The 20892-nt window shown below is 39.7% G+C and overlaps 1 protein-coding gene across 5 annotated transcripts in view; it reads right to left on the bottom strand.

The window, feature by feature from the left end:
- Positions 1-11748, bottom strand: part of MCM10 (minichromosome maintenance 10 replication initiation factor) — a 38942-nt gene extending 27194 nt beyond the window's left edge. For 2 of the 5 annotated variants that reach the window (XM_043884112.1, XM_043884111.1), the window contains exons 1-7: positions 11638-11743; positions 9117-9201; positions 5761-6102; positions 4325-4429; positions 4049-4189; positions 2288-2459; positions 77-242 (exon numbers count right to left, since the gene is read on the bottom strand). In XM_043884112.1, the coding sequence (XP_043740047.1) occupies positions 77-242; positions 2288-2459; positions 4049-4189; positions 4325-4429; positions 5761-6102; positions 9117-9123 (933 nt within the window). In that variant the 5' untranslated portion in view covers positions 9124-9201; positions 11638-11743. Of the gene's footprint in view, positions 1-76; positions 243-2287; positions 2460-4048; positions 4190-4324; positions 4430-5760; positions 6103-9116; positions 9202-11637 lie in introns of all 5 variants that reach the window. The other 3 variants (XM_043884113.1, XM_043884114.1, XM_043884115.1) reach the window with 3 other exon arrangements.
- Between the last annotated feature and the right edge of the window lie 9144 nt (positions 11749-20892).

Below are 20892 nucleotides of genomic sequence, written 5' to 3'. Positions count from 1 at the left end.
GGGCTCTGGGTAACAAATCAAGAACACGAATCTCTGCCAATCTGTGATGAAACAGCTGATTAATAAAATAGCTTACACTGTTAGAACTCTGTGGAGTGATTTTCTTCAATATAACCCCAAACGTCACCCAGTCTATTTCTTCCAGCTTCTCAATTGCCATCTTTTCCTTGAGCTGAGACAATCTGATAAGTTTTCGGCCGATCATTTTCTTGTTCATTTCTGTGGAGGATACTCGAGGCTTTCTGGGTCAAGACACCAGCGATTGGTAGATTATTACTCTAAGAGATAACCTGGCACTATAGCAAATTGGTTAGAAGAGATATTATGGACAGAAATCTCTAAAGCACCTGTTCTCAGGGAGGCTTAGTACAAAGCACATATTTTTTCAGCAGGTAAAATTTCCCTGGTGGTTCAGTGGTTAAGACTTTGCGCTCCCACTGCAGGAGGCACAAGTTTCACCCTTATTGGGGAACTAAGATCCCCATGCTACACAGTACGGCTCCCTCCCCAAAAGGAGATAATTTTAAAGACCAGGTTTGCTTATCCACGGATAAAGAACTGGGACTTATGTAGAAAGTAAAGATCACAAATTATTTAAGTTCTTATGAATGCTAATATAATATTCTTTTAAAAAATAATCTCTTGATTTTAATACAAAATCATGAATTGCTTAGGTAAATTAAGATATTTCAATTCCATCAATTCTGTGAGAATTTCGTTAAGTTCTATTATTTCTAATTAGATTTTTTAAAAGCCAACCTTTTCACATAATTAAAAAAATTGACTCACGCTTCAATTAATATACTCTTGTTTCTAATGACTGGTTAAAACTCATAAAATTTGCAAAATGTTTTTCTCTAGTTGAATATTAAAATCTGTTTCATGTTGGATCATATAACATATTCTAGGACGAGAGAAAGCAGTCAGGAGAAAACAAGCTTTTTGACTCTTTCAGAAGTTCTCTGGAACAGAAACTCCAAGGGCTAACTCAACAATAAAGAATATTCAGGAGGGAAACACTGACATAAGTGGAAAATCCTTTCTTTGTTTGATTTCTGAGTTAACAGGTTACTATGAAGCTATGATCCTACAGAGCATCTTCAGGTTCTGAGGTTCAGGTAGAACAATCATGAGAGAGACTCAAATAACTCTGCAACCCCCTAAATTTGTAGGCCCCACAGAAGCTTTGGCTGACTAGTTTCAACTTCATCTACTTCCATTTAATTCAAATGTATAGCAATACTTGCATCAACACCACCTTTATTATCTCTAGGGTGTTTCCACTGGGAAAGGCAGTATTATCTCAGGAGGGCCACATTTACGTTGAAAAAGAAGCCTAAAGTTCCCTCAGTGAGTTTTTACTATATTCCATTCCTCAGACTGTGTCTCAAATGTAATTAAAACATTGATTCCCCACCCCCTCAATTTTGAAGAGCAAGGAGTTATTACAATAAACTTCTACTGCATGTCAGCAGTCACTTGTTCTTCCCTTGCTCAATAACATACAATTTAAAAGCTTAGCAGTTTTAGTTTAGGTTGACAAGGTTCAGGTGTTCTAGAGGGGTTGTACTTGGCTACTCAGACAGTATTAAAGGCAATCTGGTTTCAGTAAGGATGTTCTCTCTGCCCAGGGCTTCAAGAGCAGTAATAACAAGAGGTGCAAAGCAGTAGACACAGAAGACTTAGAAGTCCAGGTTTTCCCTGAACTGATCCTGGGATGTATTTCTATTTTTATTTTTTACAAATTGGAGGATAATTGCTTTACAATGTAGTGTTAGTTTCTGCTATACAATGTGAATCAGCTGTAAGTGTATATACATCCTCTCTCTCGAGCCTCTCTCCCACTCCCCATTTATATTTTGCCTGAATACCTTAATTTCTCCACATAACAATACAAAAGAGCAGTTATTTCTAGTAACATTAATTATAAGATACTACTATCCTAGTTAAACTGTATATTCCTTTAGGTATTTAAGAATAGTCTCTACCACTGTTCCTCCTAGTTTCTGGTTAAATACAGTACTTATTATTTATTGATTTCATTTTTAAGAACACGTATCTTTTATTCTCTACACAAACAAGAGAAAACTTTCCTTATTCATATGTAAACATACTGAGTCAAACAGTGCCAAAGGCCTCGTATGGTCAAGTACAAGAGCTATGCGTTTCATGTGACTCGGCGGTACAAACACACTAACTCTGGGAGGCTCAGTCCCTAGGAAGGAGGAAGAGGCATCTTGTGGGGCCTACGAGCAGAGTGAAAGAGAGGGCTGTCAAAATTACTGACCTGAGCCTCAGGCCGGAGAAGGCCTCCACAGAGACTTCCTGAGTCACTTCCCCAGAGCTCCTGGGTGTCCCTGCACTCTGATCCCTAGTCATCCCACCAGGCTTGTTCCCAGGAGTTGTTCGGAGTGGCTGGGAGAGTACACTTGTCATCTTCAAAGATGAACACTGGGGCTCTAGAAAATATAAAAATTAAAAAGAAAAACCACACTGATAATTAAACATTTTTTATTAGAATTGTTTCTTTTTTAATCAACACATGTCAAATCTTGAGAGAGTAACGGAAGCCCACAGGATCATTTCTGTACTACCCCCAAACCTCTGCGGTGTAGTCCAGAACTTCCTGTGTATGGAAATGTTTTATACCACTGTTGTCCATGTAGTGGCCACCAGCAGACACTGACCAGTGTGTCTAAGGAAATGAATGCCTAATTTGTAATCTAATTAGCTACCAGTGGCTAGCGGCTGCATCAGTTCTACTCTAAAACACTGTTTCTCTGTGCAATTTCTTGAACATTCACCATATACAGAGCACTGTGGTAGATTTCTTAAGGGAGTAAGAGCCCTCCTTCTGAAATCAGTAATTAGTGGAGATTTGCGCACAGGTCAAATTCTACCTGCAAGACATCCAAAGTTAGCTTCCCTGTTTTCTTATTTCATTTCAATTCATTTCATTTTACTTGTGTGTGTGTGGGGGGGGGGGGTGGCAGGAGTGTTAAGGGACCCAGGATATTCAGATATGGTTCTTCTCATATTTTATAAGCATTTGATAATGTTCCTGAGGGTCAGAAAGCTTGGGTATTCTCCTTAATAAGTATAACTCTCTCTCAAATAAGATTGGTATTTACTTTCAAAGTGACTTTGGATCACTGCTCCCAAGGCAGGGGCCAGGGTAACCCTAGAACTTTTTAGAATTGCCAGAAACCATGCCCTTATCTCAACACCTCAAAATTCAACTTTAGACACTGCCTAATAAATTACCTTAATAATATCAGAGGTCTTAAGGGAATAAACACTATTAGTAAGTGGATACATGGACTATATCATCTGTTGTCAAATAAATATGAACACACAGATGCTACAGCCATTCTGTATTGCTGTGTCATATGCCAATGATAGTCAAAAAGGGCCTTTTTGAACATGTGTGATCAATAAAATGCTGCTTACTCTAAGCCAAGTTATCTCCAGGTCATTTTCTCTTAGATCCTCCGAAGAGTAATTGCTTTGGGCAAAAAGACAGTACAACAAAACCAATACACAGAGCTTATAAATCCTTTACATTTTATTTTGTGTGTATGTATGTATGTGCTGAAATAGGCTTTTATTTGAGTACCACTCAATCTTCCCGGCAAAGACGACTTTTCATAAGAATGAACCCTCTGGCTTCAAATAAAACTTGACCATTTTATTAAAGAGATCACTGTGCCTCAGTCTCACAGCCTGAAGAGTAAATCTCTAGTTTTAGCATAAGAACTCAACCCAGTGGTTATATTTCACTATAATTCAACTACAGGACTATAGAACCAAAAAAATATTAAATCCACTAAGCATTTAAATACTTATTCTCTACCCAAGTGTTTTCTAAGCACTTTGAGATGTACACAAAGATTATGAAATATAGAATTGTGGTTCCCATTTCCAGGAAACTTACTTTTCTTAATGGGCAGGTAAGAAAGACCAACACACACACCCATACATAACAGTGCCAAAATACACGGTAAACAGAGCCCAGGCAGTGAGAAGCTAGGGGCCATGAGTACTACACCTGCAGATGAGACCTTTGGTGTCCGAGCCACTCGCTTGGGTTTTGGTAGAGTAGGGATGTCAAGCTCCGCAGCAAAACACAATGACTCCTGAATTTTCTGAACTTTCTTCTCCTTAAGAGGGGGACGTGGAGACTTATCTACTTGATTAAAAGAAATTAGTAAAGAAAATTTAGAAAGGGGTTAAAAAACTGTTTTACCAGGAGCTGGATGCAGAAGTAATGTTATGATTTCTTTGTAACAGAAATGCATACTATCCCTAGAATTAGTTTGATTACCTGGGGTTTTACATGAAAGGGTTGGACTTGCAGGCTGTTTAATTGTCGCTAGTTTCAGCTGTTCTTGTAAGGACTTCATTTGCTCTTGCAACCTCCTTAATTCATCTAGGGGAAAAAATATATTGATTTAAAAACCAGACCAGACGAAATATCATACATAATGAAAGTGCTGAAATGATTTTTGATGTCTATCCATCACCTCCAAAACTTGAGACCCACAACAGAATCACACACTGAGAACTCACAATTAACTTTTGCACTTTAAATAGTTCCCCTTAGAGAAGTAAACATGGCATTTCCAGTAAACAAATCTCTAATACCAAAGCTGATTATGAATTTGTACTGCTGACAGTTAGATACATGGCCATGGTTGACAAGTTCTTAAGAGTCAAGACATGATTATGGCCCCTAAGCAAGGATGACATGCAAATTTGTGAAGCTTTCCATATTTAAAACACAAAACAAATAAGATACAGGGATATAATGTACAGCACAGAGAATAAGCCAATATTCAGTAATAACTTTAAATGGAGTATAATCTACAAAAATATCAAATCATTATGCTATACACCTCAAACTAATAACACTGTAAATGAACTATATTTCAATTAAAAATATATATGTAAGTTAAAAAAATATGTATCAGAGAGATGTCAGGAATAAGAAAATGGCACTCCTCCCTGGAGAAGGAAATGGCCACCTACTCCAATATTCCTGCCTAGGAAATCCCATGGACATAGGAGCCCCCTGAGGTCCATGGGGTCTCAAAACAGTTGGACACTATAGCGACTAAACAACAACTTCATAATACGTATAAACGTTTTCTAGTTGCTGTTTATAAGTATCTGGATCTTCTGTTGGGATTAAAATAGAAATTCTGTAGCCAAAATCTACCTGGAATCCTAATCACACAGATTAGCATGAATGACCTGGGAGAAGTCACTTACATGCTCCAATGCTCCTGAAACAATGAACTAAAAAACTTGCCATACTGCTTTTTTGTGAGATGATAAAAACAGGAAAAAAAATCTGTAACACTAAAAAAAAAAAAAAAAAGGAAAAGAAAGAAAAAGCCACTCCTAGATGGATCTGTTCAGAAATGGTCTTCTGCTCAAACAGAGTATGTAGTGGCTTTGCAGTCTTGTCCCTTGGCTCCCTTTGCTAAACCCCAAAGTATTATTTTTCTATAATAAGTGTGAGAAATGTTAGAACCATTTTGCAAAGGCTCAATTACAGCTGGCTGACCCTGATATCAGGGGGACCGCTGTGCCCTCAAATGCTGGCTTTAAATGCTTGCTACTAACTTCTACAATTTTTTTTGCAAAGTCATTTATCTCTACCCCTGACTCAGCAGCTATTTTGAAGAAAGCTGTCAGATGGGTAGTCTTCATCTGGTCTATCATGAAGAAATTAGAGAAAGCAAGTGGTTAGGGCACCTTGCAACTCCTGATTAGTTTTCCCTTGACTGTGAGCAGGAGCAGGGACGACCCTCTCTTTAGTTGATTGTGATGTAGGAGCTTCTTCCTCATCTGTTAAATCTCCCATGTCTCCAAAGAGAGTGGCCAAATTCTCCTTTTGGTTTTCAGCCTTTTCCACTTCTCCCTCATCAGGCTCCTCTGTGTAAGATTCACCATCACCATCAGCGTCAAAGAGCTCATCAAATGAGTCAGGTTCACCATCTTCCTGGGTCAAGGGCTGACTCTCTTCTGAATTACAATCCAAGGCCGACTCATTCTCCTCCAGCAATGCAGTCAGCAGAGACAAATCATCTTCCTCTCCTATGGGAAAAAGAAGAAAAAGGAAAGAAAGGAAGCCTATCTATGAAAAACAGCCATTGACAAGCAGAGTTAAAACAGTCAACATTCATAATGCAGTTAAAATGACTGCAGATTCACTATATCGCCTGGTACATGTAACTATTGTTCTTGTTTCTACCTTTCTTCTCCCCAAGTGCTTCTTGGAACTAGGCTAAGAAAGTAGGGGCCAGTATCTACTTAGTTATCTCAGTGGGCCAGCCACTGGGCTAGATCTCTTTATCTACGCTACTTAAGCTAATCAGATGACTTCCTGCATATGAAATTCAATCCACAATGGAATAATTGAAAATCTTGCCAAGTATACATTTAGTTCCTAGATGAATATATTCCCCCACTTTTTAATTGTTTGAGCAATTTTTAAAAACTACAGAAAGTTACAAAGCATTACATTAAATGTACTCATATCCCATCAACCAGAATTAGCTATTAACTTTTTATTACAGAAGGAAAGGGCAACCACGCCAGTATTCTTGCCTGGAGAATCCCATGGACAGAGGAGCCTGGTGGGCAACAGTCCATAGGGTCGCAAAGAGTCAGACATGACTGAAGTAACTTAACACATACACAACCTTTTATCATGTTTGCTGTTGGCTTTTATGTTAGAAGTTTATTATGTCAAATCTTATCCCAACTCCTTACCATAGCCACCAGGCCCCAGTATAACCACTGTCATAATTTTGATGTATCACTCAAGGCCATTCTCCATGCTTTTTACATAAATACATATTCATTAACATATCTGGCAACTATTCACATAGCATTTACATTGCACTGGGTATTATAAGTCATCTAGAGATTATTTAAAGTGTACAGGATATGTGTAGCTTGTATGCAAAAAATATATGCCATTTTATTAACATATCAGGGACTTGAGCATCTGGATTTTGGTATCCATGCAGGGTCCTGGAATACGTGCCCTGTGGATACCAGGGATGACTGTATTAATTGATTTTAATCCTCAGAGCAAAACAGACAGGAAGACAGATGTTTGGTGACTTGTCACAGGTGAAACTGTCAAGAGCAGAAATTTGAACCCAGGCAGCCTCACTTCAGAGTTCACCTTTGACACTGAAATACGCTGAAGTAGTTTCACTCTAGCTCTGACAAATCCTTATACTACTTCTAAATTTTGTTCATTTTGCAGGGATATGTGCAAAATATTTACCTAGTAAATAGTGAAGAGGGATCAGCCCTGGTTCTCTCATGAAAAGATGGATTCAAGGCCAAGAGTGTGGAGCCACTAGGCAGCCTTTCTCATCCAAGGTTCCCAGTGGTGTGGGCACAGGCCTCTTCCAGGGTGTGCCCTCTATAACAGCTTGGAATGGGAGAGAGAGAAGGGCCTTTTGGCTCCATTTTGGGTGTGCAGTTATCTCACTTTGAGCCTGGGTAGCCAAGTAGCCTCTTCTCTCTTGCTACACCCTGCAGTCTTGGAGTCATTGCTAGCTAAGCAATTCAGATTAATTATTATGTAATCTCTGACTTTAAGCTTTAGGTTCTTTCATCAGATTCTAGACCCTGAGTTGGCCACTGGCTCATTTCCTTCTGAGGTCAAGGAGCGTAGAGTGGTAAAAACGGTATTGGTTTGCTGATCTAGAGGTCTCTATCCTAACCCAGGCTCCTGTGCTGACCTGTTTCATCATGTGATCCTGAACAGACTCTTTAATTTTTCTAGATTTCAGCCCCCATCTTTTCAGTGAGGGAATGTATCATGTATCCTTAATGCCTGGGCTTTAAATGCCTCTGATTTTATAAAGGAATCATGCCCAAATTGTGGGGAGGTAAAAATGAGCAAATAAAAGAAACAGATGAAAATCAAGAATGAAGAAATCCAACTGGCCAATAAACAAACCAACAGTTCTCTACCTCTAGTAATCCTGGAAATGCAATTAAAATAGCGAGCTACCTTTTAAAATCACCCATCAGATTAGTTAAAAAATCTTGGATGATGCCTCAGATGTTGGTGAGGTGGTAGGGAGAAACGCTCACACATGTGCCAAAACAAAACAAAACAACATAATTGCAGCATAGTTTATAGTTGGACAAGATTGGAACTAACCCATATGCCTTTTACTGGAAAATGGATTACTAAAATGTGATTCAATCTTACTATGCATTGTAATTGAAAGAAATACAGAAACTGAAAGAAAGAAACTGAAACTATATTTTGATTTGGATCAATCTTACATACAATATTGAATGAAACCAGGAGAGGAGTAATACGTACAGTGTGAAATAATTTATATAAATATTTTAAGGTAACATGGATACCAAAATCTACAGATGCTCAAATCCCTGATATATTAATAAAATGGCATATATATTTTTTGCATACAAGCTATGCATATCCTCCTGTATACTTTAAATAACCTTTAGATGACTTATAATACCCAGTGCAAAGTAAATGCTATGTAAATAGTTGCCAGAGCTTAGCAGACTCAAGTTTAGGTTTTTGGAACTTTCTGGCATTTTTTTTCCCGTCAAATCTTCTCTATATGTGAGCAGTTGGTTGAATCTGCAGATGGGCAACCGTCAGATATGGAAGGCCAACTGTATGCATAAGACCTTAGAGCAGTGCCTGGCACATAGTAAGTATATGCCAACCATCATTACTATAAAAGACAACCAATGTTGTTAGGAACAGAAAGTGCACTTGGTTAAAACAAATAACATTCACTGACTGAAGTGAGATTTCTATTGAACTACTCAGACAATGCTTGAGGGTAAGGTAACTATTTTCACTATTTTATAAGTGATATAAGTAACAACTAAAGAAGGAAATGGCAACCCACTCCAGTATTCTTGCCTCAGAAATCCCATGGAAAGAGGAGCTTGGCAGGCTACAGTCTACGGGGCAGCAAAAAGAGGTGAATACGACTTAGTGACGAAGAGAGAGAGAGATAAGAAACAACAAGCCCATGGACAAAGATTGATTTTTCACGAAACAAAGGGAAATTGAGAAAACTGTCAGGACTCACCATCCATGCTGTCAAGTGAACAGTGATGATGGAAAACGGAAGGAGTATCAGGTGACCAGGAGATGGCAGCAATGCAGAACCTTGGCTGTGTGGAATCAAGGTAGGAAAAATCACTCAACTGTTCTCTCTCACAGTACATATCCAACAAATCCAGCATCCTACAAATTGTAGGAGCTTAAGCTCAGAATTAATCCAGGCTCTGGCCATTTCTAACCCCAGCCAACCAACTTTCTCTCCCTCCTTGTATAGATGCAGTCCCTGTGTCTTGTCTGCAAGCTACTGTTAGGCAAATTTCGTTGAGGTACAGTTGTGATAGTAGATTACATGTGATAGTATATTACATGTGATAGTAGATTACACAGATAAGACAAACTGTGAACATGCATTATGAAGCTCAGAGGAATAGCTGGCATAGCTAAGTAGGATAAGTTTATATTATCCTGTGCACCTTCCTTTTTTCATTTAAAATGATTTTTAAAACTACAAGAAAGTGTAAATTTTCTAGGCTACTGTTTAACTTATAAGCGCTCTATAATATATACGATCTTGGTAAGTTCGATGTCAAGGATTAATTACGGTGCTTTCTTTTCATTTATTCACCAGATATTCCCACAATCCATCATGTGTCTGGCACTGTGCTGTCAACTGGGGAACCTGAAAGACTGTAAGGTTCCTGAGGGTTGGATAGGGGCAAACTGTCTTGGTCATTTCTATAACCAACCCACCTCTGACCCTACCCACTGCCTCCCCAGTCATCTAGGACCATCTGACAAATGCTAAGGGTTCTTTCTTCAATATATTGCTAATATCTTCTGTGCTGTGCTCAGTTGTATCTGACTTCTTGCGACCCCATGGACTGCAGCCCACCAGGCTCCTCTATCCATGGGATTCTCCAGGCAAGAATACTGGAATGGGTTGCCATGACCTTCTCCAGGGGATCTTACCCACCCCAGGATCAAACCCACGTCTCCAGCATGGGCAGGTGGATTCTGTTACCAGTGAGCCATCTGGGAAGACTCTAACCTAAGGAGTCAGGTGGGAAAATCATGAGAGTACTGATGTCTTAAGGAGCGCTGGTCCTGGCAGAAGATGGAATGGAGGGAGTGAAGGTTGAAAGGAGTGCGAGGACGTGGGATAAACCTCAGAGGCATAGGATCACATCCCGTGGAAGCCTTGTTCAGTATCTGGAACTCAGTGTATACCTCAGAGCCCCCTACTGGGGAAAGATTAATTTCAACACCGTTCCCTGATTGCCAGTACAGACCTCCTGCTCAGTCACTCAGTGGTTTTCAACTCTTTCAGTCGAAAATCTTCGACTTCTCTCCAAAAACTTTTCATCCAAAAACCTAGTCCAAGTTACTATCAATCTTTTGCCTGGAATACTGTATTAGATTCTCTGTCCCTCTGAAATTTATCCTGTTCCGCTGAAATTTATCCTCTGTGAAAACACTACAGTAATCTTTTCTTTCCTCAGCAATATCTGCAATCTTTTAAGAACATAAGCCAGATTACAATATTTCCTTAATAAAATTCTAATTAGTTTTCCATTGCCCTTAGAACAAAATTTACAAAGCCTACTTGCTCTCCTGCCTACTTTCACTTCCTCATTTTTTCTACAACCACTCCACCCAACCCCAACCCCGCAATAATGCTTCATCCAGACTAGCCTGCTTTGAACTTCTTGAACACGCAAGTGCTTTCAGGCCTCTTTGGAAAGCTCTCCTCTATTTCCTTCTCTTTCCTCAGTCTCTGCTTAACTACCAGTTTTTCTAAGCCTTTCCAGACCACTCTATCTGACCAGGCCCCTGGAACCCTCTCACTTCATCGCTTTCACAACTTTATCGCGCATTCCACTATGGTGTACCTGTTTGTTATCTGTTCCCTGGTGGCTCAGACGGTAATGCGCCCGCCTACAATGCGGAAGACCAGGGTTCAATCCCTGGGTTGGGATGATCTCCAGGAGAAGAAAATGGCAACCCACTCCAGTACTCTTGCCTGGAAAATCCCATGGATGGAGGAACCTGGTAGGCTACAGTCCATGGGGTCGCAAAGAATCGGACACGACTAAGCGACTTCACTTTCACTTTTTCACCCACTTTAAACTGGATAACACCAAAGTAGATGTGATGGGAGCCTTGCACCCCTATTAGCAAATCATAAACTTAAGCATAAATTTATAAAAGAGAAAGTCCAAACGGCATGTATTTAACAAACGTTTTAAACGGTTACCTTTAAAGAGAAAAAAAATGGACCCTTACACAGCTTGGACGGCCGAACGCCTGGCACCTTTCGGCGCCTTTCGGAACTACCCGCCATTTCCCAGCTCCGAAACCGTCCACGGCTCCGCACCCAAGGCCCTCCCGGCCGCCCGGCCCCGCGTCAGCCCGGCAATCGGCCCAAGCCACCTCCGCGTTCGCCTAGTTCCAGTCTCACCCTCCTGAGGGCCCCCGAGCTCCGCGCCTCTCGCCCTCGGAGCTCGTTAAACCCTCACACCGACGCCTTCAGAAGCCCCTCAACCTACCCCTCAAAACTCGCAGACTCGTTCTTACCCGGCTCCTCACCCCTTTACTCTGCACAGCCGGACCCGCCAAAATTCCAACTCCTCGCCGCCCCAGCTTCTGACGTCAGACGCACGCCTTCTGGGGCCTGTACTGATTGGCTACTTCAGAACTCTGGGCGGAAACGACCTCAAGGAGGCGGGGAGAAGGTGACCCTTGCGTTTAGCAATCAGATCGGCTCACGTGACCGGCGCCCTCTTTGTTGGGGGCAGGGGAACTTCCGGTCGGTGAGGTCCTAGGCTCCTCTGGTTAAGTGTTCCAGCGTCGGGAAGTGGATGTGTCTTTTTGTGGTCAGTTCCTGACACTTTCCGGGACTGACTGTCATTCGATTCTGAGCCTCGTTTTCTCTTCCTGTGAGGTGGAGGGTAACTCTTGATGCCGACAAGCCTACACATTGAGGCTCAGACCGCGGAACTCATTGCAAACTTTCCCCCTGCCCTCACAGATTGCCGGTGTTGCCTGTATACAAATGTGGTTGATTATTTCATTTAGTTGATTATTTTACAATCTTGTGTTCAGTTGAGATAATTGGACTAAAAGAAAAGTCTGGTCCACTTTTACCTCTGTCTTATCTTGGGGAAGTAGTATCATCATCATCTGTAAAATGAGAAGGAAATACTAGGTGATATTCTTTAACATAGTAGAAACCACTGTTTCAAGAGGAGTCCGTGGTCCTTAGACTGGGAATTGCGTCAGAGTTGGGAGTAACTGTTTTCTGCTTCTTCCCATCAAAATGTCAGCATCTGAAGACAAGGGACTGTATCTTCGTGGTCCTATCTCTTCCTCTCTCTCCTCTTGCTTGTACCTGGCACACACGAAATGTTTACAGAGAGAAAATGTCGAGAGCATTGCCTTCTTAGCAAATCACTTAGCTTTGGAGGGCTCATTTTTTTTTTTTTTCCATCTCTAGAGTGCTGATGAAAGCAATACCTGGGTTAGAGGGTTTCAGGAAGGATCAAATGAGAATTTCCAGTACATTTTTACACTCTGGTTATCAGTCATAGTCACTTAGTGCCTTTGATGTGCAAGGGTGGGCAAAGATGTCTAATTTGGGAGATGTGATGTATGCATAAAAGACAAATTACATAACGTGACTAGAGGGCACCAATTTTGCTGAAGAGGAGGTGAAAGAGAAGGTGAGGTGAAAACATTTTTTTTTTAAAGTTGATAAATCAAACTGTGGCAGATGATGAATACCAAGTCAAGAACTTTATTCTGTAAGTGTTAAAAAGACCATGTTTGAGCAGGTGGGGGAGGAAGGTACAAGAGCTAGATAGGGGAAGGTGTGGCTAAGTGCTTAGGCTCTGGAGTTAAGAGGGTGTGATTTTTTTTTTTTTTTTTTTTATTTTAGAGGGTGTGATTTTTAACTGCCACATACTAACTATGCAACCTTGGCTAAATTAGTTAACCTCTCTGAGCCCTAACTTACCCACCTGCAAAACAGGGACAGTCATAGTTGTTTCACAGGGAATTCATGAGAAAAACTTAAAAATATGCAGAGTGTGCCCAGCACATGTAAGTAAGCATTAAATGTGTATTTTTTATTCTTACTACTTTATCAGGCAATGCTTAGGATGATTAAGCTAACTAAAGATAGGTGCTCAGGAATTGCATATACCAGAAACTGGAGGCAAAGAAGCTCCATAGGAGATCGTGAGAGTCTCAGACTGTGAGAGCTGAAGGGAAGAGAAGAATGGGAAACATGTTATGAAGGAAACTTACCTGCTTTGATAACTGACCAAAGGAAAGTTGTCTTTGGCAGGAAGAAGAGGATGATCGCCACATTGGCAATAGGTGGGAGACCAGCAGAATTATAGAGGCAGAACTTGCTTTGCACAGCGTAGACATGGTGAGTTCAGCCTGTGGTGATGGCGTGGAGATTTCAGCACTACCTTTAGGTTTGTGACCCAAGCCAAGAGGACACATCAGGGCTTCAAGTGTAGGTTTAGTGAGTACAGTTGAATTCTCTAAGGTAGAGATTTTAGAAGCAGAGTATCTTAGAGTATGTTTCTGGGGGTTAACACGCCAGACGATAGGCCCAGTAGAAAGCAATGCTATTCAAAATCAGATCTTCTAGGAATAATGGCCAGTTTCCATAGCATCCCTATCACCTGCCTGTAGGCGTCTGCCTTCATGTCTCATGCTTAATGGTACAGAATTCTCTAGAGTCTTATCCCAAATTTGAATTTGTCCAGCTATCTGGACAAAACTCTACTGAAAAAAATATCCTTCCATAGAGGCAACACTCTACTGAGAGATGAACGACCCTTCTGAGAAAGAGGAAAACCCAACCTCTAGTTTTCCTAATAGAATATTGTCTCTGTTGCCCAAATAAATGTCTGTTACTTTTCAAACAATCTAGAGGTTACTTTAAGCAACAGGGCATGTTCTCCATCTCTACTGATGTTTTACAAGAGAAGCTAATAAACTCTAGCTTTGCTGGTTTTAATTAATTCATAAGAACATTCAACACATTTCTTCCTTGGTTTTTGCTGAGTTAAATACAATATATACTTTATGTATGTGGAATAAATGTTATCCATGATTATGGATCCATATATTTAAAGGACAAAATTGCTCCATAAATAGAGTTCCTGGACCAGTATTTTTTTTTTGTATTATACTTCATATCTTTGTAATTACTTAGCTAGAAAAAAAGAACACCTACGGTATTCAGTGATGACTAGCATCTTCACAATGAGAATATAATGTTCCTTCAATAATTTTTAAAATGAAAAACTCTGGAAGTCAAAAGATACCAAAGAGGATAGAACATTATTTCTACTTTTTGCCTTTCATAGCAAAGCAGTTTTGGTACCTTTCCTTCTTTCATGGAAACATTTGAATATTGGTTCATATGCTTGATTCCTGTTACATTTAAACGCTGCAACTGGCTGTTATGTCAGCTTTCTTCCATTGAATTAATGATAGCATAATGAATCTGATATCTTATTAAAACCAATTCCAACTGAGTCCTTTCATTATGGGTCAGATGAAATTGTTAGCCAGTTTTTACCAGAATCTTGAGTGTATGATGTACACAGTATATTTTATGTGTATTCATATTAAATAATCATATATAGTTCAAAGGTTTTTTCATTTTTAAGAAAATAATACTTTTTAGAGTTACTTTAGGATTACAGAAAAATTGAGTGGAGAGAATAGAGTTCCCACATAGCCCCTTCCACAAACAATTTTATTATTAACATCCTGCCTTAGTATCAGACTTTTTGTTACAACTGATAAGCCAATATTGACACATTATTATTATTAACTAAAGTCTACAGTTACCCTGACGGAGAAGGCAATGGCACCCCACTCCAGTACTCTTGCCTGGAAAATCCCATGGACGGAGGAGCCTGGTAGGCTGCAGTCCATGGGGTATAGTTACCCTGAATATTCATTGGAAGGACTAATGCTGAAGCTCCAATACTTTGGCCACCTAATGTGAAGAGCTGACTCACTGGAAAAGACCCTGATGCTGGGAAAGATTGAAGGCAGAAAGAGGAGGGGGCAGCAGAGGATAAGATGGTTAGATACCATCACCAACTTGATGGACATGAATTTGAGCAAATGCCGGGAGATAATAGAGGACAGAGAAGCCTGGTGTGCTACAGTCCATGGGGTTGCAAAGAGCCAGACATGACTTAGCAAATGAACAATGATGACATAGTTTACATTAAGATTCCCTCTTTATGTTATACATTCAATAGGTTTTGACAGAGGTATCCACCATCAGTATTATCCAGAAAAGTTTTATTGCCCTAAACATCGTCTGTGCTCTTACTATTCATTTCTCCTTCCACCTAACCCCTGGTAACCATTGATTTTTTTGTTGTTGTTTACTATCCTTACAGTTTTGCTTTTTCCAGAGTGTTACACAGCTCAAAGCATACAGTATGTAGTCTTTTCAGATTAGTTTCTTTCACTGACAATATGCATTTAAAGTTCCTCCATGTCTTTTTTGTGGTTAGATACTAGCTTATTTCTTTTTATTAATACCACTGAATAATATTCTATCATATGGATATACTCCACAGTTTGACTACCCATTTACCTTTTGAAGGACATCTTGGTTGCTTCCAAGTTTTGGCAGTTATGAGTAAAACTATTATGAACATTCAGGTGCAAGTTTTGTGTGGATATAAGTTTTCAGTTCATCTGGGTAAATAGCAAGGATTGTGTGCTTAGTTTTGCAACAAACTGCTGAACTGTCTTCCAAAGTACCATTCGGCAGTTCCACCAGCAATGAATTCCTGTTGTTCCACACACTCCCCAGGTGAATTTGGTGGTGTTATTGTTTTGAATTTGCAGCCATTCTAATAAGTATGTGATGGTATCTTGCTGGAATTTCCAATCCCCTAATGACATATGGGCTTCCCTGGTGTCTCAGTGGTAAAGAATCTGCTTGCAATGCAGGAGACCCGGGTTCAACCCCTGGGTCTGGAAGATCCTCTGGAGAAGGGCACAGCAACCCACTCCAGTATTCGTGCCTGGGAAATCCCATGGACAGAGACGCCTCGGGGGCTACAATCCATGGGGTCGCAGAGTCGGACACAACTGAGCTACTAACACTTTCACTTTCAATGACATAAAATGTTTAGCATCCTTTCAGTATTTGCCAACTGTACATCTTTGGTGAGGTATGTATTATCTTTCTGCCCTTTAAAAAATTGGGCTGTTTCCTTAACATTGCATTTTAAGAGTTCTTTGGATATTTTCATACCAGTCTTTTTTCGGATATATGTTTTGTAAAGATTTATTCCTGGTCTGTGGCTTGAGTTAGTTTTTGTGAAAGGTATAAGGTCTGTGTCTAGAATCTTTTTCTTGCATTTGGATATTGTGCCAGCATTTCAGCGTTTGTTGAAAATACCATCTTTTCTCCATGGAATTGTGTTTGCTTCTTTATCAAAGACTAGTGGACTCTCTGGGTCTATTTCTGGGCTCTCTACTCTGTTCCATTCATGTACTTATCTGCTCTTTCACCAGCACCACACTGGTTTTTACTGTAGCTTTACAGTAACTCTTGAAGTTACTGTCATCCTCCAACTGTTCTCACTCAATGCTGTGTTGGCTATTCTGCATCTTTTGCTTTATTAATAACCACAAAATAATTTGGGATTTTAATTGGAATTACTTTGAATTTGTAGATCAGGTTGGGACAGTCTTCACAATTTTGAGTCTCCTGTACATGAACATGGAGTATCTCTCCATTTATTTAGTTATCTTTCATCAGATCTTATATATATTTTACTAGATTTATAACTAAGCATTTCATTTTGGGATATTAATGTAGATGTTAAGAGTGTTTTAATTTCAAGTTCCAGTTGTTCATAGCGTATTGATATTGGTAATATGTGTCTCTTCTTAGTTACCATGACTAAAGGTTAATCAGTTTTATCGATTGTTTCAAAGAACCAGCTTTGGTTTCATTGATTTTCTCTATTGATTTCTTGGTTTAAATTTCACTGATTTCTGGGCTTATTTTTTCCCATTATTTTCTTCTGCTTATTTTGTGTTTAACTTGCCATTCTTTTTCTAAAAAAAGCTCTAATTATTGATGTTAGATCGATCTTCTTTTCCACTTACGCATTCAGTGCTACACATTTCCAGTGCTTTCATTTCATCCCCAAATTTTGATGTTATATTTTATTCCATTTAGTTTATATTTAAACTTTTCTTGAGACTTCTTTAGGCATGTATTATTTACAGACTGTATTTAATCTCCAAGTGTTTTGAGAGTTTCCAGGTATCTTTCTGTCACTCTTTTCTAGTTTAGTTCCATTGTGGCATGAGAACCCACTGTGTATGATTTCTGTTGTTTTAAATTTTTTAAGCTGTTTTATGGCTTGGATGTGAACCTAAGAAGAATGTGTATTCTGTCATGTATAGAATATGAAGTTAGATCTAGTTGACTGATGCTGTTCAATTCAACTATGTTAATGATTTTTGGCCTGTTAGGTCTGTTAATCACTGATAGAAGGATTTTGAAGTCTCCAACTACACTAGTGGATTCATGGTTTTCCCCTTACAGTTTTTATCAGTTTTTGTCTTATGTATTTTGATGCTCTGTTTTTAGATACATATATAATAGAGATTGTATGTCTTCCTAGAGAATTGATTCCTTAATCATTTGATAATGGCCCTTTATCCCTGATAATTTTCCTTGCTTTGAGTCTTTGTCTGAAATTAATATAGCTACTCCATCTTTCTTTTGATTATATGTTAGCATGCTATATCTTCCTCCATCTTTTTACTTTTAATGTGTATGTGTCTTTATATTCAAAGTGGGTTTCTTGTATGCACCATATAGGTGAGTCTTGTTTTTTATTCACTCTTAAAGCTTGTTTTTAATTGGTGTATTTAGACCAACGATGTTTAAATTGATTCCTGGTAATTGGATTAATATCTATCTCATTTTTACTGTTTTCTATTCATTGCCCTTGTTCTTGGTTTCTTCTGTTATCTTTCAATCTATTTCTGACTTTCCTGGTTTTAATGCAGCATTTAAGTTACTCCATTTTCTCTCTTATCTCAGTTCAGGTCAGTCGCTCAGTTGCGTCTGACTCTTTGCGACCCCATGGACTGCAGCACACCAGGCTTCCCTGTCCTTCACCAACTCCCGGAGCTTACTCAAACTCATGTCCATACAGTCAGTGATGCTCATCCTCTGTTGTCCCCTTCTTCTCTCACCTTCAATCTTTCCCAGCATCAGGGTCTTTTCCGATGAGTCAGCTCTTCCTATCAGGTGGCCAAAGTATTAGAGCCTCAGCTTCAGCATCAGTCCTTCCAATGAATGTTCAGGACTGATTTCCTTTAGGATGGATTGGTTGCATCTCCTTGCAGGCCAAGGGACTCTCAAGAGTCTTCCCCAACACCACAGTTCAAAAGCATCAGTTCTTCGGTGCTCAGCTTTCTTTATATTCCAACTCTCACATCCATACATGACTACTGGAAAAACCATAGCCTTGACTAGACAGACCTCTGTTGACAAAGTAATGTCTCTGCTTTTTAATGTGCTGTCTAGGTTGACCATAACTTTTCTTCCAAGGAGCAAGCGTCTTTTAATTTCATGGGTGCAGTTACCATCTGCAGTGATTTTGGAGCCCCCAAAATAAAGTCTGTCAGTTTCCATTGTTTCCCCATCTAATCTATTTACCATTAAGTGATAGGACCAGATGCCATGATGTTAGTTTTCTGAATGTTGAGTTTTAAGCAAACTTTTTCACTCTCCTTTTTCACTTTCATCAAGAGGCTCTTTAGTTCCTCTTCACTTTCTGCCATAAGGGTGGTGTCATCTGCATATCTGAGGTTATTGATATTTCTCCTGGCAATCTTGATTCCAGCTTGTTCTTCTTCCAGCCCAGCATTTCTCATGATGTACTCTGCATATAAGTTAAATAAGCAGGGTGACAATATACAGCCTTGACGTACTCCTTTTCCTATTTGGAACCAGTCTGTTGTTCCATGTCCAGTTCTAACTCTTGCTTCTTGACCTGCATACAGCTTTCTCAAGAGGCGGGTCAGGTGGTCTGGTATTCCCATCTCTTTCAGAATTTTCCAGTTTGTTGCGATCCACACAGTCAAAGGCTTTGGTGTACTCAATAAAGCAGAAGTCGATGTGTTTCTAGAACTCTCTTGCTTTTTCAGTGATCCAATGGATGTTGGCAATTTGGTCTCTGGTTCCTCTGCCTTTTCTGAATCCAGCTTGAAAATCTGGAAGTTCATGGTTCATGTACTGTTGAAGCATGGCTTCAGAATTTTAAGCATTACTCTGCTAGCGTGTGAGATAAGTGCAACTGTGTAGTAGTTTGAACATTCTTTGGCATTGCCTTTCTTTGGGATTGGAATGAAAACTGACCTTTTCCACTCCTGTGGCCACTGCTGAGTTTTCCAAATTTGCTGGCAGATTGAGTGCAGCACTTTCACAGCATCATCTTTTAGGATTTGAAATAGCTCAACCGGAATTCCATCACCTCCACTAGCTTTGTTGGTAGTGATGCTTCCTAAGGCCCACTTGACTTCACTCTTTGGACTTCATACAACCCCATGGACAGTTCATGGTATTCTTCAGGCCAAAATACTGGAGTGGGTAGCCTTTCCCTTCTCCAGGGGATCTTCCCAACCCAGGGATTGAACCTAGGTGTCCTGCATTGCAGGCGAATTCTTTACCAGCTGAGCCACAAAGGAAGCCCTCTCTTCTCTTAGCATATCGATTATACTTCTTTTTTAAAACTTTTTTTTTTTTGCAAGGGAGAGGGTGCCCTAAAGTTTGCAATATACATTGACTACTAATCCAAGTTCACTTTCAAAGAATACTATACCACGTCATGGGTAGGGAAAATACCTTGTAACAGAATATCCCCAATTCTTCATTCCCTCCCTTAAAATATTATTGTCATTTATTTCATTTATCCATTAAATAATCACCAAATACATGTAGCTGTTGTTACTCTGAAGAAACCATTGTCTGTTAATTAAGAATAAGAAAAATAAATGACTTTATCTTCATGCATTCTTTCTCTTGGGGCTTACCAGGTGGTCAGTGGTAAAGAATCAGCCTGCCAATGCAGGAGACATGGGTTCAGTCTCTGGGTTTGGAAGATCCCCTGGATAAGGGAAGGGCATTCCACTCCAGTATTCTTGCCTGGGGAATCCCATGGACAGAGGAGCCTGGTGGGCTACAGTCCATAGGGTCACAAACAGACGCAACTTAGCAACTAAAACAACATTGTCTAATGCTCTTTTTTTCTTTATGCAGATCTGAGTTTCTGATCTATATAATTTTCCTTTTCTCTGATGAACTCTTAACATTTCTTCCAAAGCTGGTCTACTGGCAACAGATGCCATCTGCCTACTTCTCCTTCACTTTTGAAAGATGATTTCCATACATACAGAATTCTAGATTGGTGGTTTTTCACACTCAGCTTTCTTGTTGATTGTATGGTTGCTGAAGAGGTCTCACATATCTCTTATCCTTGCTCCTCTACAGGTAAGATTTTTTCCCTTCTGGCTTCTTTCAAAAAATTTTTGTTTGCTTTTGAATTTCTGCCTTTTGCACATGATATACTTAGGTGAAGACTTCTGGGGCATTTATCTCAAGTCATGTTCTCTGAGTTTCTTATATCTGTGGTTTGTGCCTGTCATTAATTTTTGAAAATTCTCAGCCATTATTACTTCAGACATTCCTCTGTCCCCTTCTCTCCTATCTGGTATTC

The sequence above is a fragment of the Cervus elaphus genome, chromosome 23 (genome assembly GCF_910594005.1).
Source record: "Cervus elaphus chromosome 23, mCerEla1.1, whole genome shotgun sequence".
Lineage (NCBI taxonomy): Eukaryota > Metazoa > Chordata > Mammalia > Artiodactyla > Cervidae > Cervus > Cervus elaphus.
Note: the sequence above shows the minus strand (reverse complement) of the source record. Positions and strands in the feature narration are given on the sequence as shown.